Source organism: Ailuropoda melanoleuca, chromosome 8 (assembly GCF_002007445.2).
Source record: "Ailuropoda melanoleuca isolate Jingjing chromosome 8, ASM200744v2, whole genome shotgun sequence".
Taxonomy (NCBI): Eukaryota; Metazoa; Chordata; class Mammalia; order Carnivora; family Ursidae; genus Ailuropoda; species Ailuropoda melanoleuca.
This window is the reverse complement of record NC_048225.1, coordinates 7,058,920-7,085,707: the sequence shown is the minus strand read 5'-3', so window position 1 is coordinate 7,085,707 and position 26,788 is coordinate 7,058,920. Positions and strand designations below refer to the sequence as shown.

The 26,788-nt window shown below is 36.5% G+C and overlaps 1 protein-coding gene across 3 annotated transcripts in view; it reads left to right on the top strand.

Moving 5' to 3' along the window:
• The window catches only part of RDX (radixin), a 57,607-nt gene extending 41,958 nt beyond the window's left edge, over positions 1-15,649 (top strand). For 2 of the 3 annotated variants that reach the window (XM_019797680.2, XM_011222591.3), the window contains 4 exons: positions 5,475-5,635; positions 6,538-6,630; positions 10,704-10,946; positions 13,037-15,649. In XM_019797680.2, coding sequence (XP_019653239.1) covers positions 5,475-5,635; positions 6,538-6,630; positions 10,704-10,946; positions 13,037-13,201 — 662 coding nt within the window. In that variant the 3' untranslated portion in view covers positions 13,202-15,649. The remainder of the gene's footprint in view (positions 1-5,474; positions 5,636-6,537; positions 6,631-10,703; positions 10,947-13,036) is intronic. The other variant, XM_034665717.1, reaches the window with a different exon arrangement.
• Positions 15,650-26,788: the final 11,139 nt, after the last annotated feature.

The window sequence follows — 26,788 nt, the reverse complement described above, 5'->3', positions numbered from 1 at the left end:
TTATATATCTTCTTTAGAAAAATGTATTTTCAACTTTTCTTCCCGTTTTTCAACTGTGTTGTCTTTTTGTTGTTGAGGTGTTTTTTCTCTACCTCGGTACAGATGTCTTATGACATACCAGACATATGATTTGCAAATATTTTCTCCCATTCTGTTGGTTATCTTCACCTTGATGATGGTGTTTTTTGAAGCCCAGTGGTTTAAATTGGGATGAAGTCCAGTTTTTTTTTTTAAAGATTTATTTATTCATTTGGAGAGAAAGAGAGCGAGCGCGGTGGCGGCGGGGGGGGGGAATCTTAAGCAGACTCCGCACTGAGCACGTAGCCCAGCGTGGGGCCTGATCACATGACCCTACGATCATGACCTGAGCTGAAACCAAGAGTCAGAAGCTTAACCGCCTGCACCACCTAGGTGGCCCTGGTGTCCGGTTTATTTATTTTTCGCTTGTACTTTTGGTATCTGCCCAAGAACATCTTGTTTGGTTTTGAACTACGTGTAAGTGAATTCATATACTCTTCTATTTGCTTCTTTTTGTTCAAAACCTGGAGCTGTAGTTTGTTCTTTTATGTGGTTGTGTAATATTCTGTTACATGTAGATACCACACTGTACTGATGATAGACATTTGGGATAGTTGTAGTTCCAGCTATTATAAACTAAGGCTGCTGTGAGCATTCTTAAGCATAGCACTTAGATATTAATTTTGGGGAGGTACCTGCACCCAGGAGTGGAACTGCTGGATCACTGCCACCATTTTTCCTAAGTGTTTATATCAGTGCTCATTCCTACCAGTGAGTGAATGAAAGTTGATTTGCTCTATATCTTCATTACTTTGATGACTTGTTTTACTGTCAGGGTTTCCTCTTGTGTTCGTTTGTTCAGCCATTCCTGTGAGCACAGTTAGTACAGTGCATTTTCTTGATGGCTGATGATTTGATTTTAAGCACTTTTGCAAATGCTTATAACAATCTATAAAGTGTCTTTTCATGCCTTTCGCCTATTTTTAAAAATTGGATTTTCTTCTTTTTTTTTTTTCTGACTGATCTATAGTTCTTTTCATATATTGTTAAAATCTCTCCATGGTTTACCTTTTTTCTCTCTCAATATAAGTGTCTTTTGATGAAGAGAAGTTCTTATATTTTAAGTTCCATTTATCACTCTTTCCCTTATGGTCGTGAATGTATTATTTTTTACTACCTTCTAGATACTGCTTTACCTTTCACGTTTAGGCCCATAATCCATATGTAACTGATTTTTGTAGGAGTCAGGGTTATTTCTTCCCGTATGTATTTTCAGTTGACCCAAACCCATTTATTACAAGGACTGTCCTTTCCTCATTGAACTATAGCCATCGCCTTTGTCACAAATCCAGAAGACAATATGTATGTAGGTCTGCTTCTGGACTATTCTGTTCCACTCACCTATTTGTTAATTTTGTTGTCAGTGCCACACTGTTCAGTTACCAGTTGTATCTAGAAAAACTTGAAACTGACATGTCTTATAAGTAACAGGCATACAAGAAAGTACATGTCAGTGTACAGTAGGAAGCAAGGGCAAGCTCTTAGGCTTCCAGATTACTTAGATTTCACATTATCTTTTATGACATTAATTGTTTTTGGTTACGTATGCATACTTTTATAAATTATTCTGAAGTTGAGAAAAGGAAAATAATGATAAAGTTATTATTGGGAGCCGTTTAGTTTATAACAGGACAAACCACAGCTCCAGAAGAATTTATTATCTGCCAAGACTGGACCACTCAATGGGAGTCAACAGTCTGGATTTTCTGCGTATTTCACTACACAAATTCTCTTCTGTGGTATTGCAAGGTGATACACCTCCCAGATCATTCCTCAGTTGGTAATTTCTCTTTCTGTTTGCTGTATTAACTGTACTTTTTCTTTCCTTCTGTCTTCTATTCATAATCCTCTTCTGTATAGAGAGCTTCTGGGAAGGAAGTTCTGGAGATGGATAGTTCAAGAGAGGAAAGTTATTAGCTATTGGGATGTCTTTGCTGCACACTTCCGTGGGTTGAGGATGTGGTAGCAGTGGCTGAATGTGGTGACAAGCTCCATAAGTCTGATTTATCTTCCAAATTGGCATTTATTTCTAGCTTTTCTGTTGGGTTCTCTCCCACCCCCACACCTCTCTGGCCTCTGTACATCTAGCCTTTTCAGATTTTCTTTCCTTAACGTTTATTCTAAGCCACAGGAGGAACTTCACACGCTCTTCACATTTGCAGTTTTAATGGTTGGTGGTTATAAATTATCTTCTGGGGGGATGGCGCTTTAATACATGATTCTACTCAGTCAAGATTTTGCTAAAATAAAAGTAGTAGTGTATCTGTGTCCCTGTCAGAGACCTCCCAAATTTTATGTTTCTTTATAGGGGGCTGTGGATTGTGGACCTAACTGTTGAAGGGAGGATGAAATTTCTAGAAGATAGCATAACCATAAGGAAAATATTGATAACTTGAACTTTCATAATTATAAAGGGAACTCTGGCCCTTGACATCTCTGCAGAGGGTTTGTAAGATGCCTGAAGATGTGCTTCTGCAATATTGTCGGTGTTCCTCTAGATTTTGCATCTTTCCTCATTGTTTGCTTTTTTTTTCAGCTTTCCTAGATAAGCAGTATCTATTATAGTTATGTTAACGTCCTTGTTTGCTAACTGCAATATCTGGATAATCTTTGGGCCCATATAGTAATCTTTCTTTTAGGGGTGTCAGAGGGTGTCATTTGGTCCCATCTTCCGGGTGTACCTGGGGTAGTTTTGGTTGCTTGTCCAACATTTAGTTTGAAAATTAGGGAGACCTGGGATGATGTTATTTAACTTTAGAGAGGATTTAATTTTCTTCTGACAGAATATGTGCAGATCACTGGTGGAGTTGAGCAGGGTTTCAGGCTTTGTTAAGGTTGGTCTCTTTCTGGTTTTTCCCTCCCTGCTAGTCTGTACAGCCTTGGGGGTGTCTTCTGAAGGACTGCTTATTTTGGCCTCGCAAGCCTTAGATGTCTTGGTAGTCTCCAGATCGAAATCTGTGTCTTCTCAGGCTGGTTCAGTACTGCAGGCCTCAGGCTGCTGCAATCTGCTCTGCTTCTGTTCCACTCTGCTGGGAATAGTAAATACCTACTTTTTGTATACAAAGTAAGCAAATACACAATACCTGCACAAAACTATATTCTTGTTTCCTCTTCTTTCTTACATAAAATGTAGTATACTGCACATACCCTTCTGCACCCTGCTGTTTTCAGTTAATACACTCTTGAATGTCCTACGTATATACTCAAAGAGATCTTCCTTACTTTTTTTTTTTTTTGATATGGTGGTGTAACACTCCATTGCTTAGATGTAGGACAGATATTTTTAAATTGCATTTTTAGTGAGTAATTGGTAATCACATTCTTAATTCTATGAATTCTAAGAATTAATGACTGAGGAACTTCTTTGCTTTTTTTAAACAACAGTATTCTTTTCCTAGGGAAAAAATGTACTTAATGACGATTACCTTAGACTGGGAAAAGGAAGAAAACTCTGTAGTCCTTTTGGGATATTTAGTTCATTAATGTATTTTTTACTAATTCGTTTGCAGTTACATAGTTTCTAAGCTTTGCCCTCAGGGTAACATAAGAGATCATTTGACTTGCAAAATCTTAGACCTGTCAGAAATCAAATTTGTGTTCAAGCCTTATTGAGAGAGGTTTTCCCAAATTTTATTAGCTTGAACTTCACTTCCTTGATCCACTCCTAAACACCACAACGATCTACGTCAGTGCAGTGCTGTCAATGAGAGAAGCAGCTTATTTTTGGAAACTTTCATCTTCATCCTGAAAGAGCTGATCTTCTAAAAGAAGCCATATTCCTTGGTGTACCCTCTTACCATGTGCCAGACTTCAAAAATTGTAGGTCTTAGATTTTTATGAACCAGAGAGGCAAAATATTGATTATCTTTCTTAGTTAATCCTTCCCTGCGGGTGTTCTAATGGGTCCAGGGTCTTGGAGGCATGTTTGTGTCGTAGAAATACTCTAATACGTGGATTTGTAAACTTTCCTGTACAGGGCCAGATAGTAATACTTCAGGCTTTGCAGGCCACGTGGTCTCTGGTGCAACTATCAGCTCTGCTGTTGGAGAAAGAATGAAAGCAGTCATGTACTGTACATAAATGCATGAGGGTATTGAACTGAATGAGGGTATGAGTTCCAGTAAAACTTTATTTACAAAAATAAAGCATTGGGTTATAGTTTTCCAATCTCTGTTCTAACTCCTTTAGCTGGGGAGGAAAGAAATAAGTCATTTCAAAACCTTCGTTTCTAGAAGAGACTAGAATAGATTCAAAGTTTTCAATTTATTTTCAACATTTAAAATAATTAACACTTTTGTATAATTCTTAATCACAAAAGAGCCATTGCCTTGTCTACATTTTTCAAAATGATATTTATTGCAAAGAAGTTGGTAGAAAATAATGAATATTGGGGGATATTTAATTGAAAATTTAACTTTAAAACCCAAAATTAATTTTTCTTTTCGTCTTTCATAGTCCAGAAGGAATTTTTATGAGAGAAGCAGCATTGTTTTTATTTTCTTTTACTTGTTTGCTTGTTTAGATAAATGATACAACCATGAGTTTTGTGCGCTTTATTTTACATATTAATCAACCAGTTAGAAAGAATGATCCTAAGAAAAGTTTGATAAGTTAGCTTGATGTCCCAGTTTTAGAAGACAAATTCTAAAATGAATAATCCTAGAGTTTAGCTGTGACAACACCCAGTGTTATGTACATTTCATCTTTATAGCCAGATAGCCGCATACAATTTTTACATTATTTTATCAAGAATTTAAAATTTAACCAGAGTCATTTTTCTTCCTACCCCTCTCCAAAACTCACAAGTCTTAACTGCAGTTAACTAAATAATTCCGACCAAGACAAACAAAATTAAGAGGGGTAAGAAGTGTGTATGTTACAGTTAGCTTTCAAACCTCATGACCTATAGATTTTTAGTTTTTCCTCCTTCCTGGAGTATACAGAAAGGGAGAGTCATTCTTTGTAGAACATTGCACCCTGTTAATAGGTGACATTCTGTTGTCTTCTGTCACAAGATGTCCTTGTTTTTAAACAAGAGTTGTCAGAATAATGTTTAAAATTAGTACTTTTAAGCTTATTTAAATATTTTTGGCTTTGTGCTGATAATATTTTCCTTTCTCATTCAACTCTCACTGAACAAGAAAACAGAATTAACTTTATGATCTGTACACGTAAAGATTAAAATTGATGTCGTTTATCTCTAAATATTTTGTCTTCAAAGTATGTCGTACTTAAAAGTATTTATTAGGCTTTTGCCAAGTTAAATCAAAGTATATGTTCATTTGCAGATGTGCTAATTTTAGATTAGATTCTTTGTTACCATTTTGGCTTCTTTTGATAATGAGAATAATTGCAATTAACCATTGTTTGGGGGGGGGTGTACATATATTTGACAGAACTAGAAGAACAGACTCGAAAAGCACTGGAACTGGACCAAGAGCGAAAACGAGCAAAGGAAGAAGCAGAAAGGCTTGAAAAGGAGCGTCGAGCTGCTGAAGAAGCCAAGTCTGCTATCGCAAAACAAGCTGCCGACCAGATGAAGAATCAGGAACAACTGGTCAGGAACCTGTCTTAGTCCTGTCTCAGAGAAGAAGAAAAATTTAGACAAAAGCATGAAGCAAAGCTTGTAAAATTCAGTATATTAGATCTTCTGGAAAGCATACCAGAGACACAAATAACTTAATAACAAAGTGTGGAATTAAACTTAAAATTTTTATTTCTACCTTAAAAAAAAAACCAAAAAACTTAAAAATGAAACAATAAAATATCACTGGGGTCTATTGTTAACAAAAGATTTCTGATTCACTTGAACTTTGCATAAGCCACTAGTGTGTTTTACTTTAGATAAATTGACAATATGTTCTAATTCCTTCTTAAAAAATAACTGTAGGCCATAATTTATTGGGTGTTTGTTTAATGGACTTGCAGACCCTGAGTAGGCATGACATTAAAAAGATCCTGGAATTAAATATTTGTTCAGACATTTACTTGATATGTGTCCTTGGGTCTTTCTGAGCCCCAGATCCTTCCCTTTGAAAAGGAATAAATGCACCCAAATAGGATTGTTGGGGAATCCAATGAGATTATTTGACAACATACTCTTTATAAAGCATTATACAAAATGCAATTTTTTTCTTTTGTAGGATTTAGCAAGTACTTTATTGATCAAAGTTAAAAAATAGCACCTGAGTTGCACATTTTAAGTTCCTGCTACTGAAACCAGAAGAACTACTTGTCTATAAAATAATAAAACTGCCTTTACTTTGTCTCCTTACTAGTTCATTAGACCTACTATAAATAAGATATTTATGATCTTAAATACTACTTTTTAAAAAATGAAAGACTGTCTAAGAGAATCATATAAAACAGCCCAAGCATGTACATTAAAGCTCTGTTGACAGAATATTAAGTTTTGAAAAAAATGTTTTTTAGTATTGGTAATTATATTCTTTATTTTAGGCAGCAGAACTTGCTGAATTCACTGCCAAGATTGCACTTCTAGAAGAAGCCAAGAAGAAAAAGGAGGAGGAAGCTACTGAGTGGCAACACAAGGTGACCGTTTGTTTTCTCACTCAGTATCATTTATTGAATATTTTTGTACCCAGCAGTATGCTGAGTTTGTAGAGATAAATATAAGACACTGTCACAATTTAGAGGAAAAAGATACCTGTGTGTATGAATGTGTGTGTGTTGTAGTATATTACTACTCTGTTGGTGCAAGCTAAATACTTTGGGAACACAGAAGAGGTGATTAATTTCTGTGGGAATGAGGAAGGTGTTGGGGAAACCCTTGTAAGTTTAAGCTGGATCTTGAATTAGAAAGTCAGTTTTGAGGTAGAAAAGATTGAGAGTGTTTAGAGGCTGCAAAGGTCATCATTCCAGACAGAGGTAACTGAATGAGTATAGGAAGTTTGAAAGTACGCGGCAGGCTTGAAGGACAACCAGTAAGTAAGCAAAGCTTTAGAGTAAAGGTTCAGAAATCTTGAGAGATGTGGCTGGGAAGTTACAGAGGAAATTAAGTTGTGAAGAGCTTTAAATTGCAAGATGATAGGGAGTGTCTGTAGACATTGGGCTTTTAAGATTTTGAAACAAGATTGTGATATGATCAGGTATGACTTTATAAAAGTAACTTAAAAATCAATGTAGAGGAACAGGGATTGTTGAGAGACATCTTGTGGTAGACCTAAAAGGGCATGGCAGCCAAATAATGGATATGAGGAAGTCGAATTAGAGGGGTGCGGTGAATATGATACATACTGAGATTTTTTTTTAAAGGTTTTGTTTGAGAGAGAGAATGTGGTGAGAGAGAGAGAGCACAAGCCTGGGGGGAGGGGCAGAAGGAGAGGGACAAGCAGACTCCCTGCTGAGCAGGGAGCCTGACATGGGGCTCCACCCCAGGGCCTTGGGATCATGACTTGAGCCGAAGGCGGACGCTTAACCTAGTGAGCCACCCAGGTGTCCCATATTGAGATTTCTAATATAAGTTCCTCAGTAGATGAAGCCACTACCATCTGAAATTGTACATAGGTGAAAAATCAGAGAGTTTAATTCAAATTGTAAATAAACATTAACTCTTCAGTGCAACTATAATAATTTTTAACACCCAAAGGTGTATAGTTATATGACTTTACTGCAATAAATATGAATAGTTTTCTTTCACTCTTACTTAAATTTTTCTTTGTAGCAGTTTAATTTTCATAGGGAAATTTTGGTAACATTGAGAATTATGTATATGTGTGTATATATGACTCTCAAAACAATAGAACTCTGTTAACCCATTGCACCACTTACTTTATTAGAATTTCAGAGACACATAAACTTTTAAAAATAACACCACAGAGGCAAATCCTGTGAATTATAGAAATGAGGAAGTGACACAAAAGAAAAATCACATTCCCACAAGCCAGCATCACTATTTTAACACCTTAGCGCAGATCCTTCTAGGATCTTTTCCTGTTTCCATATGTGTATATATATGTGTTCAGAATGAGGTCATACTGTACATAACTCTTCCATTTTAGTCACTTTTCATCTCATCTATATTAGACTATATTCATAAAATTTCAAAATTCAGATATAATTGATGTGTAACATTAATTTCAGGTGTACGACTGCATTATTTGATACCTGTATATATTGTGAAATGAGTTAACACCCATCACCAAACATAATGACAGATTTTTTTCTTGTCATGAAAACTTTTAAGATTTACTCTTAGCAACTTCCGACTTTGAGATCTACAGTACAGTAGTATTAACTGTAATCTCCATGCTATTTGTACATTACATCCCTCATGACTTATTTTTCTTACAGCTGGGAGTTTGTAATTTTTTTGTTCTAAGATTTTATTTATTTCAGATAGAGAGCAAGCATGAGTTGGGGGGAGGGGCAGAGGGAGAGGGAGAGAATCTCCAGCAGACTCCCCATTGAGCGTGGAGCCCGACATGGGGCTTGATCCCAGGACCCCAAGATCATGACCTGAGTCAGACACTTAACTGGCTGAGCCATCCAGGCACTGTGGGAGTTGGTACTTTTTAAACTCTTCTCCCATTTGCTCACTCCCCACCCTCCCTGCCACCCCCCACTTCTGGTAACCAGGAATTTGTTCTGTGTATCCATGAGCTCTGTTTAATATTTTTACATTTACATATAAATGAGATCATATGGTGTTTGTCTTTGTCTGATTTATTTTACTTTGCATAATGCCCTCAAGTTCCATCCATGTCGACACAGATAGCAAGATTTTCTTTTTCATGGCTGAATGATATTCATGTGTGTGTGTACACCACACTTTTTACCTATTCATCCATTGACGGATGCTTAAGTTGCTTCATATCTTGGCTATTGTAAATAAGGCTGTAGTGGACGTGACAGTATATATCATTTCGAGTTAGTGTTTTCATTTTGGGGGGATAAATACCTAGAAGTGGAATTGCGAGATCATAATGGTAGTTCTGTTTTTAATTTTTTGAAGAACCTCTGTAGTGTTTTCCATAGTGGCTGCCCCAGTTTACATAATAATGGTGTACACAGGTTTCCTTTTCTCCATATCCTTGACAATGATTGCTATTTCCTATCTTTTTGATAATAGCCATTTTGGGTGGTGTGAGGTGGTAGCTCATTGTGGTTTTGATTTGCATTTCCGTGTTGATTGGTGATGTTGAGCCCCTGTTTCATGTACCTGTTGGCCATCTGTATGTCTTTTATGGAAAAATATCCATTCAGATTCTCTGCTCATTTTTTAATCAGATTGTTTTTTAACTGTTAAGTTGTATGAGTTCCTTATATATTTGGGTATATGATTTGTAAATATTTTCTCCCATTCAGTAGGTTGACTTTTCATTTTTTTGATGGTTTCCTTTGTTGTGCAGAAGCTTTTTAGTTTATGTAGTCCCGCTTATTTTTGCTTTTTAACTTTTGGTGTCAAATCCAAAAAAATCATTGCCAAGACCAGTGTCAAGGAGCTTGCTCTAAATGTTTTCATTTAGAAGTTTATGGTTTTTAGGTCTTATGTTCAAATCTGTGATCATTTTGGGTTGATAATTTTGTATGGTGTAAGATAGTGGTCTAGTTTCATTCTTTTGCATGTGGCTGTCCAGTTTCCCAACACCCAGTTATTGAAGGGACTGTCCTTTCCCCATTGCATATTCTTGGCTGCTTTGTTGTAAATTAATTGATTATATTTGTGTGGGTTTATTCCTGGGCAGACTGTATTCAAAACTGACCCAAAATCTTCTATAGCTAATTTGCCAGGGCAGTGTCCAAATTAGGACTTTGAATTATGTATGTTTGCTCTAAGTCTCTTTTAAAGTAGGACAGGCCTTTTAATGATACTGAATTATTGGAAGGACCTGCAGATTGTCCCTTCTCCTTTATTTGTCTAGTTGCTTCCTCATGGTATTATTCCACTTGTCCTTTTATCATCAATATTTCCTGTAAACTGAAGATAGACCTAAAAACTTGAAGGATTCAAGTTAAAAAGTTTTTGGCTATGATGCCTCATAGGTGAGACCTCCATATAATTTATCTCCCGAATTAGAATATATTGTAGAGTGAAAGGTATTATTATTAATAATTATACCAGGACAACAGTGTAAAGCAGGACTTTTCTAGGAAAACCAACACAATATACCACCCAAACCGTTGGTGATGTTGGATACTTCCTGTTGTATCACCTCAGAGGACACTTACTATCTGGTTAACCTACCATTAGTGATTTTAATTGATCACTGGATTAGAGTAATGATGGTCTGGTTCCACCATTGACTGGTGACATGCTCCCCCTTGTGGCTAAAACGTGATCTTTTAGATGCGGCATTCTTTGGCATTTTACTAATATTAATCATCAACCATTTGATATTCTCATCAACCATTTGTATAACAGTTTTAGTAACATTTGATCATTCTTGCCAGAATTAACAATTTTATTAGGTTTCGCAAAATGGTGCATTTTAATTCTGTCACTCCTACTTGCTGGCATTCCTCTGTAAAAACAGAGCTTTCATCAGTAAGGCTTGTTTTCATTACCCTGAAATATAGTTTCTTTTAGGAAGGAAGGATAACTTGATTCTTTTAATTACCAATTTTCAAAGGAAGTTGCTGCTAAACTTATTTTTAATGTTCAGGCTTTTGCAGCCCAGGAAGATTTGGAAAAGACCAAAGAAGAACTAAAAACTGTGATGTCTGCCCCCCCACCACCTCCACCACCACCAGTCGTTCCTCCAACAGAAAATGAACACGATGAGCATGATGAGAATAATGCTGAGGCTAGCGCTGAATTATCGAATGACGGGGTGATGAACCATCGAAGTGAAGAGGAACGTGTAACAGAAACTCAAAAAAATGAGCGTGTTAAGAAGCAACTCCAGGTATTTAAGATTTGCTGTTGTATGCACATTTATAATACAGTTAGCATTTCCCCCATTTATTAAGATAAACTTATTAAAAAGGAACATGTGATTTTTAAAAAAAAATTTTTTACATATATATACTTTATGTTCAATTGGCCAACATACAGTACATTGTTAGTTTTTGATGTATAGTGTTCAGCAATTCATTAGTTGCATATAACACCTGGTACTCATCACCACACATTCCCTCCTTAATGCCCATCACCCTGTTATCCACCCTCCATCCCCCTCTGTTCAGCAACTCTCAGTTTGTTTCCTGGAGTCCAGAGTCTCTCATGGTTTGTCTCCCTCTCTGATTTCTTCCCCTTCGATTTTCCTTCCCTTCCCCTTCAGTCATCCGCGCTATTCCTTATGTTCCACATATGAGTGAAACCATATGATAGTTGTCTTTGTCTGCTTGACTTATTTCACTTAGCATGATCCCCTCTAGTTCCATCCATGTCAATGCAAATGGTGGGTATTCTTCCTTTCTGTTGGCTGAGTAATACTCCATTGTACGTATGAATCACGTCGTCTTTATCCATTCATCTGTTGAAGGACATCTCAGCTCCTTCCATAGTTTGGCTGTTGTGGACATTGCTGCTATGAACATTGGGGTTCATGTGCCCCGAATCACTACATCTGTATCTTTGGGGTAAATACCCAGTAGTGCAATTGCTGGGTCGTAGGGTAGCTCTATTTTTAACTTTTTGAGGAACCTCCATACTGTTTTCCAGAGTGGCTGTACCAGCTTGCATTCCCACCAGCAGTGTAAGAGGGTTCGCCTTTCTCCACATCCTCGCCAACATATGTTGTTCCCTGTCTTGTTAATTTTAGCCTTTCTAACTGGTGTAAGGTGGTATCTCATTGTGGTTTTGATTTGTTATTTCCCTGATGGCTAGTGATGTTGAACATTTTTTCATGTGTCTGTTAGCCATTTGTATGTCTTCTTTAGAGAAGTGTCTGTTCATGTCTTCTTCCCATTTATTGAGTGGCTTATTTGTTGTTGTTGTTTTTTTTTTTAAGATTTTATTTATTTGTTGACAGGGAGAGAGCCAAGGAAGAGGGAACACAAGCAGGGGGAGTGGGAGAGGAAGAAGCAGGCTTCCAGCAGAGGAGCCTGATGTGGGGCTCGATCCCATAATGCCAGGATCACGCCCTGAGCCGAAGGCAGACGCTTAACGACTGAGCCACCCGGGCACCCCAGCTTATTTGTTTTATGGGTGTTCAGTTTGAGAAGTTCTTTACAGAGGAAAATTTAATTAATTAATTAATTAATTTTTTTAAGCCTTCACCACTAACCTGGCCTTGTGGTTGGTTTGTGAGTGCTTGGCCTATAGTCACCTTGTTTCATTTCTTCCATTGTAGCACATGTTTGTTAGCCTTGGGTGATTAAGCCTTAACTGGTAAGTTATTCTTTAATTACAGCTTGACTCAACGTTAAAAGGTAGGAAGTATTTTAATGCTGTCTAAAAGACAAATTTAGTTTTTAACCAGTGAAGTCTGCGTTAAAAACAATATCATTTAATAGACTGCGTGTATGACATTACATAATCTGAATTATTTGTTCACATTTTATAAAGGCAAAAGGTCAGTTTATTAAAAGTGCATAATTATATCAAAATAGGAAATTTTAACTTTAAAAAAAGTGATGGGATAGTTTTAATAAATACATTAAGATTTTGGAGAAAGTTTCTCTTACAGCATAGATTTTAGATCTTGCAATAGCATTCTGTACTATCTCCATTGAACTTTCTTTTTTTTTTTGTAAGTCATTGCAGGTATTCTATGAGAAAGCTAAGGAAATTTAGAATAATACATAAAATCATTATGGTTGATGTGTGTAGAAATGAAAGGTAATGGGGGTATTCCTCCCTCACCACTACCTCTACTGTGACTACAAGTAAAACAGAGTTACACACTTTAAAGAAAAAGATGTGACTATGGGATTTTAATATACGAAAATGTAGGATTTGTGGTGCGTGTATTTTTGTCTTTAAACCTTTTTCATAAGCTTTTTAAAATCTATGAAAAAAAATAATAGTCATTTTATTCTTTTAAAAATATAGGCACTAAGTTCAGAACTAGCCCAAGCCAGAGATGAAACCAAGAAAACGCAAAATGATGTTCTTCACGCTGAGAATGTTAAAGCCGGCCGCGATAAATACAAGACTCTGCGACAGATTCGACAAGGCAACACCAAGCAGCGGATTGATGAGTTTGAAGCCATGTGAGAGCTGTTATTTTGCATACATGTTCTTCATAAGCTGAACCACCAACAGAGAAAAGCAGGCCTTTGCAGATGTGATGGAATGAATCCCACCTTGCCAAAGCATTTACACCAGTTGACTGTGGTGGCTAAAGACGTACTTGGGGGGAGCTCTTCAGCATTAAGGCAGTGTGATGTCATGCTTGATTTTCTTTTCCTTTTGGGCCAGGGAGTGGAGGACAGCGTTCCATCGCCTCCTGTCACTTTTTCAGTTTCCATTGTTTTTTTTCTGTTGGAGATTAACACTAAGGATCATGTCTGACAAATGTGTATGTGTGATTTCAGCACTTTGTACAGTTCAAAGGATGATGGTGACTTAATGAGTGTTTAGCTAGAGTGCTCTGTTTTCTTTTGCCCCTTCCATATTCTGCCTGTGTGTATTTCCACATTCTGTCTCACTCATATTTCCTTGGCGTGCCCTTCTATTTTGCTGTGCCAATAGCGTAATTCTGCCATCATACAGATCATTGGCATGGTTAAAATGAGGGTAGGCAACAGGGTAGACAGTCTTTGATAATTGTGTAGAAGACGGCTATGAATCATGAAAAGGATTAGAATATTTAATAGTGTAGCATACAGCTGGTGGTTAATGTTTTTAAGTCCCAATTTAATTATATTATTGGATATTTGATATTTGCTTACTTAATTACAGTTACCTTTGACATCTGAATTGATTGGTGTTTCATCTCCTGTCATCCTTTGGTTTTCTTTGCCTACCGTTCACAAAGGTGTAGACAGCAGATAGTAGTTTCCTAGGAGAATTTACTGATGAAACACTACCTGCAAATAGTAATTTTCTCTGAAAGACTAAAAAGTCTGTTCTTTCATACACTTATTTAGACAAACAGATGTTTAATTTAAAAAAAATCATTTGGTAATTTATTGTAATCATTAAAAAAACAAACAAACAAACAACCCTGGACCTTTCTGGAAGGACAGCAAATGAAAACATCAGTCCCAAAGAGGGGACAATAATACTACCTCACTACTACACCTGTGGTGACTGGTTGTTCCAACCCAGTGGAGTCTGTAAGCTCTGTGTTCTCTAATACATACCAATACTTTCAATCGTGCAAAGAGTATTTCTGAGATTTCCTTTTCCTTCAGAATATCTTAGAGTGCTAAATTTTTAACTGCCTTTTTGTTGAGCTTAATTGTGGGACTCTGATTTATATTAACATTGTAAGCTCTTGCTGATATACTATCTTCCTGGAGGGGTGTTGTATGTCCGAGGAAGAAGTGTGTGTGTGTGTGTGTGTGCGCGCGCGTGCAAGAGAGATTTGCTCTTGTAGCATATGAATGTCTGTACCTTCATTTCTTGATATAATTGTTACATAATCATTTTAGCAGATTTGGTTTTTAAATCATTGTGCTTAGTTTTTCATTCTCTAACTAAAAACACTTCAATTTGGTTTGTTGATCCTATTTTAGAAATTATAATTTTAGGTTATATTGAGTTCAGTTATGTCTTAAGAAGAAATCTTTCCAGTTTGAAAGATGTTCTAATATTCACATGTTCTAATATTTTCTTCATTGTAAAACATCTAGACTTGGAGATAAGGAAAGCCTTGTTTTCTCTGTGTGGTTCAGCTACTTTTCATTTGGTATTATGCACTCAGATTTACATTTATCTATTAAAATTGCCATTTTGTTAAGCATTTTTCATGCACAGTAGATTCGAGTTGTGTCTGAAAATATCTCTTGTGCTTTTTTGATTTTGCTGACTATAAAAGGATTAATCTGGGCAGACATATGGAAAGGAAAGGTTTTGTTTAATATATTTTTTTGGACTTTGTAGGACAAAAGATAACTGGTTAATAACCTTGAAGTGACTGTTGTATGGTGGCTGTGCACATGCTTCAAAACGCTGCAGAAGAGAGTATTTCTCCTTGCAGCGCATTAGAGGGATAGATGGTGAACTCTGCTCTTCGTGCTTTAAAGCGTAAGTGTTCACTTTTCCAAAGTGTCAAAGCCATTGCCATAGTAAGTGAAAACTTGGACTTCCATTGGATTTTTATTAATTTTCTACATTTTGAATTGTGTGCACTACCATTGCTACATCAGTTTGATATTAGTGTTGAGAAACTACCAGTTATATTTGCTGTTTATAATCTATTTGTAGATTAGGATTAAAATGGATTTAATCCATTTTTAGAGCTGTGTGAATTTTTCTAAACAGGAACAGCTATTTCCAATATGGGTTTTCATAGCGATTAAACCAGTTATAACTCGTATTATTAGCAGTTGAGAGCACATGTTCATATAGCAATGTAAAATATATTAATGAGTATTTGGTAAATTCCAACAGGCTTTTACCATTAGCATAATTTTGTGTTGTACAATTAAGTTACAATTACATCTATAATTTGGATAACATTCATTGGTTAACAATAAAGTGACAAAACCTCATGTCTTCAAGGTCCACTGTTGTTATTTAACATGGATTTTTTTGTATATTTCTGAAAATTATAATCTTTATTAGACCCGTGAATCATCACATCTTAAAAAATGAAATATGGATAGGGAAAATTTTCAAAATCCTCATAAATTTATCTTCCCCCAAATTATACCTCTTTTGGTATGGAAGTAATAGTAATTGTTGATTTTGTTAAAAATTAAATTGTTAACTTGACTCTCTTGATAACAGAAAATCATTTAGGATTTCTGGTCATTGCTTTAATTGTATATTGTTTATAGTTTCTTTTTCCTAAGGAAGATACAGTTTCATTGTCATGGATTAATCTTGCTATTAAAATTCTAATGTTCTTTAAAGAACCATATACAAAGTGCATTTATTTAAATACATATTTTTACTTTAAGGTGACATTACATTGCAGTTACCATAAATCTAGAAGGTTATTGTCTTTTCAAAAGCTTCTTCCTGATTTTTAACATAAAGATTATTCTTCTTAAATAAGTTACAAATCTGTTCTAAAAGGAAAAGCTGGGTGTCTGCTCAGTTTATAATAATACTTAACAGTCACTTAATTTTTTCTCAAAGGCAGGTAGTGATTTCCTTATTCCAGTCCTATCAGAAAAGAAAGGGGAATTTTGTAGGATTGCTTTATATCTAATTTGAGTTTTTCTTTAAGAATAGAATTACCACTTGCAAAGTTATCCTAGACTATATTGGAATTCTCACTCCTGGTGATCATTAGAGAATTTCATTATTAGTGTTATGATTAAAAATAAAAAATGCCCACTAATTTGTGTCTCAGTTATTTTTACCTTGTTAATTGGTGGCATTTGTAGAAATGAAGGTAAAAACTTTTTAGATCCAAAAGCATCCCATTCTATGTATGTATGCATGAGAGAAACAATTGGTCTTTTTAAAATCTAAAGCTATAGACTTTTAAGTTTAAGGAATTACAGCCTTTACATTAATTCACTGAACTGATTAGTAAACTAAAATTTAGATAATCCTTAAGAAGGATAAGGGAAATCATTTGAATAGGGAGCTCTACTGGTAGACCCCTTCCACTTTTAAGTTTGTTCTAAATGAGCAGAACTTAAGCATTTTCTTATTCTGCACTTCATTTTGTAATTCGAAGATAATCTATCATATACTCTTTTGTGGTTTACCATGTAAAAGGGCAGCATTCTAGTACATTTCAAAAGTTCAGTGGATTCTGCAGATGTTCTGATAACTTCATGAAATGTCAAGGCAATCCCCACATTCTACATTGGTGGTGAGGAGACCTTGGCTCATACAGTGTTTCACATATTAGAGCTTATCACATTCTCATCCTTGACTTTTCCAATAAAACAATCTTAACTCCCATTTTTTCCTAGTGGACCTACTTCTTAATATATCCATCTTTCAAGATTTTAAGAGCTGCTTTAAGATTTTCCTTCCAGAAAGATCCTCCTCCTTGCTTTGTTGCCTCAGTATTTTGACTTCCCTTAAACTCTGTGATACAAGAGTTAGCTGATTTCGGATTACATATCCTGCTTCAGGAGTTGGAGTACCCATCATTTAACCACAGAATTTTAAGATTAAAATTATGACTGAAATAATTACCCAATGGCACATCTCTTAAATTCAGGTTTATGTTTGGCTCTGGAGTTTTCCAGACTCTAATTTAAAGACCTTCATTTAGCCACTACATTTTTATACTCTACACTCTAGGATATGACAGCAAGATTAGAATGATGGCGACTCTTTGTTTTGGCCTATCTTAAAATGTGGAAGTTAATACTTATTTACCTCTTAGATCATTTGCATTAATCTGGTAAAATACTAGATTTCTTTTAAGATGGCAGCATCACTTTGTTGATTCATGTTATTTGTATGCCCAGATTCCTCCGTGCTTATATGAAGTCAGTTGCTTCCATCCATGTAATTTATTATTTTTATTACTTGGTTCCAATTGTTCACTTTTATTTAATGATCATTTAAAAAATTAAGATTCATTTTGATATTTATGCATGTCATTTAGTTTATAAAGAGGTTATACTGATTTTCGTTACTGTTGACTAAAGAGCCAATGTCTATCTTCCTAGTGATAATAATGGCATCAGAATCTGAGATTTATGTGATGATCCTTGGAAAAGTTCCTTTTGATAAAACATGGATTTATTATGTGAAATTATTCTTTGCTGTGTTACAACGTATGCTGTGATATCCCTTCTAATCTTTTTCAAGTTAAAATGTCTTAACTTACGTGTTAGACCTAGAAATGTGTGTATGTTTTAGACTTAGAAGGCAGTACCTCCCCCCTCCCTTTCCCTTGGTTTATACTGAAAAGTCCATGTAATTCAAGTCTAGCACTGGAATCCTATATGCCATCACTCCATTTATGTAATTGTTTACTTTAAAATTTTAGCTATTTTGGATAAAAGATACAGTTGTATGATGAAAGAAACTACAACATAAAGAAGATCACTAGAAGAAATTAACGAATAAGGATGAGAATAAGAATATGTAGTAGAGTTTCTCAAGTTTGCTTATTTTCTAGTAAATTAATTTTTATTGCATAGGTCAAATTTTAAACACTGTATTTAAAGATACCTTTAAAAAAGTGCCTAACTGCAAAAGTTTTTCTATCTTTATAGTAAAACTCATTTTATATTGTACTGACAAACCAGTCAAGCACAGTAATTCGTAATATTTGTATTAAATGTTGAGAAGTTTCATGGAGTCAGTTTTCAGTTGAATCTTCATTTTTTTAGTTGTTAAAATATATACAACATAAAATTTACCATGTTAGCTGCTTTCAAGTGTACCATTCAGTGACATTAACTACATTCGTGTTGCACAGCTGTCGCCACTTTTCCATCATGCCAAGCAAAAACTGTACCCTTAAAACACTCATTCCCATCCCTCTGTCTTCCTAGTCCTTGGGTACTGCCACTGTCCTACTTTTTGTTTCTCTGATTTGACTGCTTTAGGTTATTCATAACGTTTGTCCTTCTGTGTCTGACTTTTCACTTAGCATAATGTTTCCAAGGGTTATCCATGTTATCATATGTATCAGAATTTCGCTCTTTGATAATATCCCTCTGTGTGTGTGTGTATCACATTTTTTTTAATCCATCAGTCAGTGGACATTTAGATTGTTCCCAGGTTTTGACTTGTGAACAGTGCTGCTGTGTACATTGGTACACAAATATCTGTTCTAGCCCCTGTTTTCAATTCTTTGGGGTACATATTCAGAAGTAGAATTGCTGAGTCATGATCATCTTATGTTTAATTTTTTGAGGAATTGCCATGTTATCTGTGCAGCAACTGTACCATTTTACATTCCCATCAGCAAATACATAAGGGTTCCAGTTTCTCCACATCCTCACAAACAATTGGTTTTTTTATTTATTTGTTTGTTTTGGAGAATGGCCATCCTGATGGGTGAAGTGGTATCTCATTGCAGTTTTTGATCATTTCCCTATGATGCATTTCTCAGATGCTGAACATCTTTTCATGGGTTTATTGACCAGATGTATACCTTCTTTGTGGAAGTGTTTATTTGTGTTTTGTCTACTTTTTTTTTTTTTTTTAAAGATTTTATTTATTTATTTAACAGAGATAGAGACACAGCGAGAGAGGGAACACAAGCAGGGGGAGTGAGAGAGGAAGAAGCGGGCTCATAGCGGAGGAGCCTGATGTGGGGCTCGATCCTGTAACGCTGGGATCACGCCCTGAGCCGAAGGCAGACGCTTAACCGCTGTGCCACCCAGGCACCCCTGTGTTTTGTCTACTTTTAAATTGGGTTGTTTGTTTTTTGTTGTTCTTGAGTTATGCGAGTTCTTTATGTATTCTGGATATTGATCCCTTGTCAGATATATGAGTTGTAAATAATCCCTTGCCAGAGAGAAGAGTTGCAAACATTCTCTTCCATTCTGTGGGTTGTCTTTTCATGCTTTTTTTTTTTTTTTTAAAGATTTTATTTATTTATTTAACAGAGATAGAGACAGCCAGCGAGAGAGGGAACACAAGCAGGGGGAGTGAGAGAGGAAGAAGCGGGCTCATAGCGGAGGAGCCTGATGTGGGGCTCGATCCTGTAACGCTGGGATCACGCCCTGAGCCGAAGGCAGACGCTTAACCGCTGTGCCACCCAGGCACCCCTGTGTTTTGTCTACTTTTAAATTGGGTTGTTTGTTTTTTGTTGTTCTTGAGTTATGCGAGTTCTTTATGTATTCTGGATATTGATCCCTTGTCAGATATATGAGTTGTAAATAATCCCTTGCCAGAGAGAAGAGTTGCAAACATTCTCTTCCATTCTGTGGGTTGTCTTTTCATGCTTTTTTTTTTTTTTTTAAAGATTTTATTTATTTATTCGACAGAGATAGAGACAGCCAGCGAGAGAGAGAACACAAGCAGGGGGAGTGGGAGAGGAAGAAGCAGGCTCATAGCGGAGGAGCCTGATGTGGGGCTCGATCCTGTAACGCTGGGATCACGCCCTGAGCCGAAGGCAGACGCTTAACCGCTGTGCCACCCAGGCACCCCTGTGTTTTGTCTACTTTTAAATTGGGTTGTTTGTTTTTTGTTGTTCTTGAGTTATGCGAGTTCTTTATGTATTCTGGATATTGATCCCTTGTCAGATATATGAGTTGTAAATAATCCCTTGCCAGAGAGAAGAGTTGCAAACATTCTCTTCCATTCTGTGGGTTGTCTTTTCATGCTTTTTTTTTTTTTTTTAAAGATTTTATTTATTTATTCGACAGAGATAGAGACAGCCAGCGAGAGAGAGAACACAAGCAGGGGGAGTGGGAGAGGAAGAAGCAGGCTCATAGCGGAGGAGCCTGATGTGGGGCTCGATCCCATAATGCTGGGATCACACCCTGAGCTGAAGGCAGACGCTTAACCGCTGTGCCACCCAGGCGCCCCTTTTCATGCTTTTGATAATGTTTTCTTTGTTCCGCAGAAGCGTTTAATTTTAATGAAGTCAACTTACATTTTCTTTTGTTGCCTGCGCCTTTAATGTTCATTTTTTTTTAAAGAATTTTATTTATTTATTTGACACAGAGAGAGAGACAGCCAGCGAGAGAGGGAACACAAGCAGGAGGAGTGGGAGAGGAAGAAGTAGGCTCCTAGCGGAGGAGCCTGATGTGGGGCTCGATCCCAGAGCACCGGGATCATGCCCTGAGCCGAAGGCAGACGCTTAACGACTGCACCACCCAGGCGCCCCAATGTTCATGTTTTTTAAAGAGAAAAACATTTTTTTAATGAAGGTATTACTGAAAAGAGGCAAGGCAGAGAATGATTTTGTACAGTGGTTAGTCTATAAAGAGTAGGCTGTCTTGACTGGGATAGGAAATGTGATTTCAATGTGCACAGACAACAGGATGGTGAAGGCAGGGTGCGCTGGACCAGGGATTTATGGAGCCTTGAATCCTGTGCTGAGGTGGGTTAGTTTGATTTGAAGATATCTGGTGCTTTTTGGGAATGCAGTTGCTAAGAGAACAATAACTAAACTTTGCTCCAGAGGAGAATCCATGCTGCTGTGTAAGGTGTGCTAGAGAGTGCGGAATGTAAGGAAAGCTTAATAAAGAACTTCATACATAGTAATTAGCCTGAAGAAAGGCTGTGGTCATGGTAAAGAATTATGTTACTGCCTTCTGAGAGTTTAAAGGAAATACCGAGATGTAGTTTACTCTCATATTTGCTATGTGTAGTTAATATTTTTTCTTCTGCTTATTTTCCAAATGATCTCTTTGGGAAGAGTTAAGCCCTCTGTTTTGCTTCTTTTATCCATGACCTTTTGGAGAGAGGTTCTTCAGTGGCACAAAAAGAGAACCAGAAGTGAAAGACATTTGAGAACAAATGCATTGGATTCTGAGCGCTAATTACAGGTGTTACACTCTCTTGTACTCCCAGTTTTGTTTTGTTTTTAAGATTTACTTATTATTTTCCAGAGAGAGCACGTCCGGCAGTGGGGTGCAGAGGGAAAGGGAGAGTCTTAAGCAGACTGCACTGAGCACAAAGCCCAACACTGGGGTCAGTCTCATAACTCCACAATCACAACCTGAGCCAACACCAAGAATCAGATGCTTAACTTACTACGCCACCTAGGTGCCCCTGTACTCAAGAGTTTTTTTGTTGTTTTTGTTTTTTTTTATAATATTTTTTTATTATATAATGTTAGTCACCATACAGTACATCCCTGGTTTTTGATGTAAAGTTCCATGATTCATTAGTTGCGTATAACACCCAGTGCAGTATGCAATACGTGCCCTCCTTACTACCCATCACCAACCTATCCCATTCCCCCACCCCCCTCCCCTCTGAAGCCCTCAGTTTGTTTCTCAGAGTCAAGTTTTTATAAGCAATTTCAGAGTTCTGAATTAGATGGTCTGTTTCAGCATATTTCTCTAGAATCTGATTTAGACACAGATTCCAGATGCATTGTCTTCCCCAAAGTGTAATGCTTGACCAAGGTTAATATCCATGTACTTTGAATCACTAATACTTGTTTGTAGTTGAAAACTATTAATGCAGGGGTGCCTGGGTGGCTTAGTCGGTTAAGTGTCTGTGTTTGGCTCAGGTCATGATCTTAGAGTCTTGGAATCAAATTCTGCATCTGGCTCCCTGCTCAGTGGAGAGTCTGCTTCTCCCTTTCTCTCTACTCCTCCCCCCACTCGTGCTCTCTCTTTTCCTCTCTCAAATAAATAAAATCTTAAAAAGAAAAAAAAAAGAAAACAATGCAAAGTGTGCTTACAACAATTGTTGCATCAATGTCATTTCTGCTTCCAGTTGGTCTTGATAATGTAGTGACTGGAAGAAACTTAGAGAATTTTTTAAAATAGGTTTTAAGGGGTTAAAAAAATAGTTCTTTCAGATCATTATGAAGCAGTTATGTTACTTACCAAAACAACTCAGTGAAGATTATCTCAGAATATACACGTGCACCTGTTCACTTGCTGTGACAGCTTTGAACAACTTACTTTGTCTGGAAATTTTTGTAGGTTTTTAAAAGTTGAGATTTTACTCTTTTTTTATTTTTATGATTTTAATTTGCCAGAGAGAGAGAGAAAGCACAAGCAGGGGGAGCTGCAGGCAGAGGGAGAAGCAGGCTCCCCACTGAGCAAGGAGCCTGATGTGGAACTCGATCCCAGGACGCGGGGATCATGACCTGAGCTGAAGGCAGTGGCTTAACTGACTAAGCCACCCATGCGTCCCAAAAGTTGAGATTTTAAAAGTTAAGATTTGATTATGCTTCATCAATGTGGCTTTTGCTAGAGGTAGGACTTGATTCATCTGTTTATGCCCAAATGATACATTAGGGTTTTTCTTCCTTTTTGTTTTTGCTTATTTTCCCCAGATAATTCCTAATACAATTTACTTCTCAACTTGTAGGCCATAAAAGTTTTTGAATGTAAGTAAGTATAATCTTTTGGTAATCTCAGTTAAAAGTGGATGGTTTTCCTCCTCCACTAACTTTAAGATATACTACCTTACCACTGTAGGTTAAATGTAGAATATTACAACTTTTTAATTTGTGTGTTTTAAAAGTACTTCTATCAGAAGACATAAAATCTTTCAGTGTATGCAAAAGGAAATCATAATTCATGATCTGTTTAGTTTTAAATGGTATTTGCAAATGTGGTATCAAACAGCGTTTATAATAAACCGTGGAATGAGAACCCAGAACCTAATCATCTGCATCCTTTATAATCTGGTTTAATGTGCTGGGTCACATTACATTCCGGTATAAGCTGGTGCTCTAAGGATGTTTATAATGAATTTGGGAGACATAGACCGTATTAAAGGCTCTGCATCCAAATATATAGAAAATCTTTTCATTGGAAAAGTAGTTTTGCATCTTTAAGGGGGATTATTGGCATTAATATTTTTGAGGTGTTTCCAAGCATTAGGAAGACTGGAAGCGAATATATCTTCTAAATTACTGGTCTGATGTCTTCAGGTAAGAAAATGTTCTGTACCACCTTTTATTTTTGAACCATTGTGCTTTAGTCCTTAGACATGAGAAATTTAAAAGGTCTTCAGTTTAATGGTGTTATGAAAGGAATGCTGAGTGGGAGACAAGGAGGCATGGCTTTTTTCCATCAAGTGATAAGACTATTACATATATACTTATGCATTCATTCTGCCAGGGATTTGCAGAGCAGTTGCTGTTTATGCAAAGCACTGTTTGGGGGATGGCTGAGACCCTTTGACTCTGTTGTGCAAATTGTAGTGAAATCACAGAGTTGACACATGGACCCAAATTGAGATGCAGAAAGTAGGGTAGTAAATACCAGAAGAAAAGGTGCAATAAAATGTGTGGAAGTTAGTTGGGAGTTAACTTAGAGGCTGCTTAGTAGGTGCTAATTAGCAAACAAGAAGCATGATAATTGACTTGAGTGATCTGGCCAGGAAGTGTTTTCTTCATTTATAAAATTACAGCAGCTTGGGGAGCAGCGAGGTTTATGAATTCATCACTAGGCAGGCTAGCTAATGTTTTAGATTTGTTAACGTGGTTTTCTGACACTGAGGAATTGCATGTTCCTTAATAGCCAATGTAAATGTGTCTGATTTTCTTACAATAACAGTTTATTGAATATAAGCAACCTTACTAATAATGGTTTACATTAGAATAGCCAGTATTGACACATAATTTAATATTAATAAAAGTTTTCATAGCCCTGTTAACTACTGTATTTAACTTGCTGTTAAGTTTAGCGTTTTTTACTATAAACTTTTTTTTTTTTTTACCTTAAGTAAATATTAGGATATATATTACCTCAAGCAATACAGGTAGAATTTTCTTCTGAAACCCTGGTTAATTGTGTTGAGTTTTGTAAATTTATAATGGTAATAACTTGTATTATAGCAAAGCATCAGAAAATGGGTATTTCAGGATATTTTGGTTACTTTTCTTTGGAGACTTTCTTTAAGCATTAAAATGGTCAAGTTATTGTCAATTCCCTCCTTTTTTATTAAGAAAAAAACTGCTTTTCACCATGCTTAAAGAAAAAAAATTTTTTTAAACTAGGAAAGTAGGTATTAAATTACAAATAGTTTTAGGAAAAGTGTGTTTTTCATCGGCTTCCAGTGTTACCATATCATGTGTGGAAATTGCCAAATTCTAAGGGAACTTTATACTTTCAGTGCTGCTTAGCTATGTGGCTAAAGCCTTATTTTAAAAAGTTAAATCTTTAGAATTTTAAAAAATTAAGTGATACATGAAACATGGAACAAGTCAATAGATAGAGTAGGATAGCACTAAAAAAAACAAGCCTTCTTTCTCCGTCCTCTAATCCTCCAGCTCCTCCCAGAGGTCACTGTTGTTTCCACCTGTGCCTCCTGCTGGAGGCGACCTGTACGTGTCCAAGCTTGTGTGTCTTATGTACTTACTGTGGTTCATGTACATCCGAGCCGTCTGGACACATGGTTGTGCCCTTCTTTTACTGCAAGGTATTTTGGAATCACCTGTCAGTGCAAAAATACTGTAGCATTTAATTGTACAGATGCTCTGTAACTGCTGGTGAACATTTTTGTTTTTACCAATGCTTTGCCGTTAGAAACAATACTATCACGTATTCTTGCACAAACACTACTTGTGTTTTATTCTAAGAAATTGTGCTATAGTCTAGGGGATGAGGTAAGTTGACATAGATCTTTTTTGTATTTTAGGTATTCCAAAATTATAGGAAATTATTTTTTACTTAAATGTTGTGGGTGTACTTTTTATATTTAACAAATTTGAATAGTAATATGTGCTTATGGAAACACTTTTAATAGAAAGATAGACACTTCTCCTCTCCACTAATTGGATTTCTCTTTATCTGGTTTACTTAAAAGGTAGGCGACCCAGCTATAATGGTCTTTAACATGTCACTTTTGGGGGCCCAAGTGAGAAAGATCTGCCAATAATTAACTTCTTCAAATTCTATAGTCAGAAAATGTTACTTAAAAAACAATCAGTGAGGTAGGGTTTTTTAAATGTACGTTGCTGGCTTTTTGGTTCTTAATTTCCTTTGATTGCCACCATATCCTCAGTGGTTTGAGTTTGCATTCACCTACTTTTGTTAAAACAGCAAATGACAAGCTCAGGTTATTGTAAAACACTTAATGATATAAAGTGCTTTACCAGGACACCAAACAATAATAGCAAAAATATTGCAAAGAAGTCTGATTCTGCGAGGGTTTTTTTTTTCAGTTTTAAGAAGGTAGATCAACCTTCTTAGAAAAACCTAGTGTTGGGGCGCCTGGGTGGCACAGCGGTTAGGTATCTGCCTTCGGCTCAGGGCGTGATCCCGGCGTTATGGGATCGAGCCCCACATCAGGCTCTTCCGCTATGAGCCTGCTTCTTCCTCTCCCACTCCCCCTGCTTGTGTTCCCTCTCTCGCTGGCTGTCTCTATCTCTGTCGAATAAATAAAAATTGAAAAAAAAGAAAAAAAAAGAAAAACATATTTAAAAAAAAAAGAAAAAAAAACCTAGTGTTTTTCGAACATCTAAGCTACAATGTATGTGTAGTCTTCTCTTAGTGCGCTAATGTGGTCTTTGTGAAGTTAAGAAAATGTCCTTTGATTTCAGAACTTTCTTTTTAGATCAGATATTGCTCTTGTGCCTATAAACGTTGACCTAGTTCTTAAATGTTTTTTTTTGGGCCACAAAAAATTGGGGTGGGGTATATATAGTCTAGATTTGTTTCAAAAGTGCTAATGATATTTCATGTTAAATAGAAGAAACACTGATTTTCGTGGTTTGTGGTCTCCCTCTCTCCCCTTTTTCCCATGAGATTCGCACTAAATTCTAGGCTGATTTCTTAGAAAGGCCCAGGAGTCTATAGGGGTCACCATTTCTCATTGCTCTTTCTGCTACCCACTGCTTGCTCCTGCCTCTGTCCTCTTCTCAGTCAATGGAGGGCAAGTCCATTCCTTCAGTGAATCAGGCTCAAACTTTGACCGTATATATTGCTCATCTTTTTCTCTCACACCCACATCCAACCCAACCACAAACCTGTTGGCCCAACATTCAAAGTACATAATAAATCCAGAATATGACCACTTCCTGCATCTCCACGGTGTTCACCCTGACTCATACCTTCACGGTTGTATGGATTGTTGCTAGAGCCTTCTGGTGGGTTTTCTTGATTCCTCTCTTGCTAT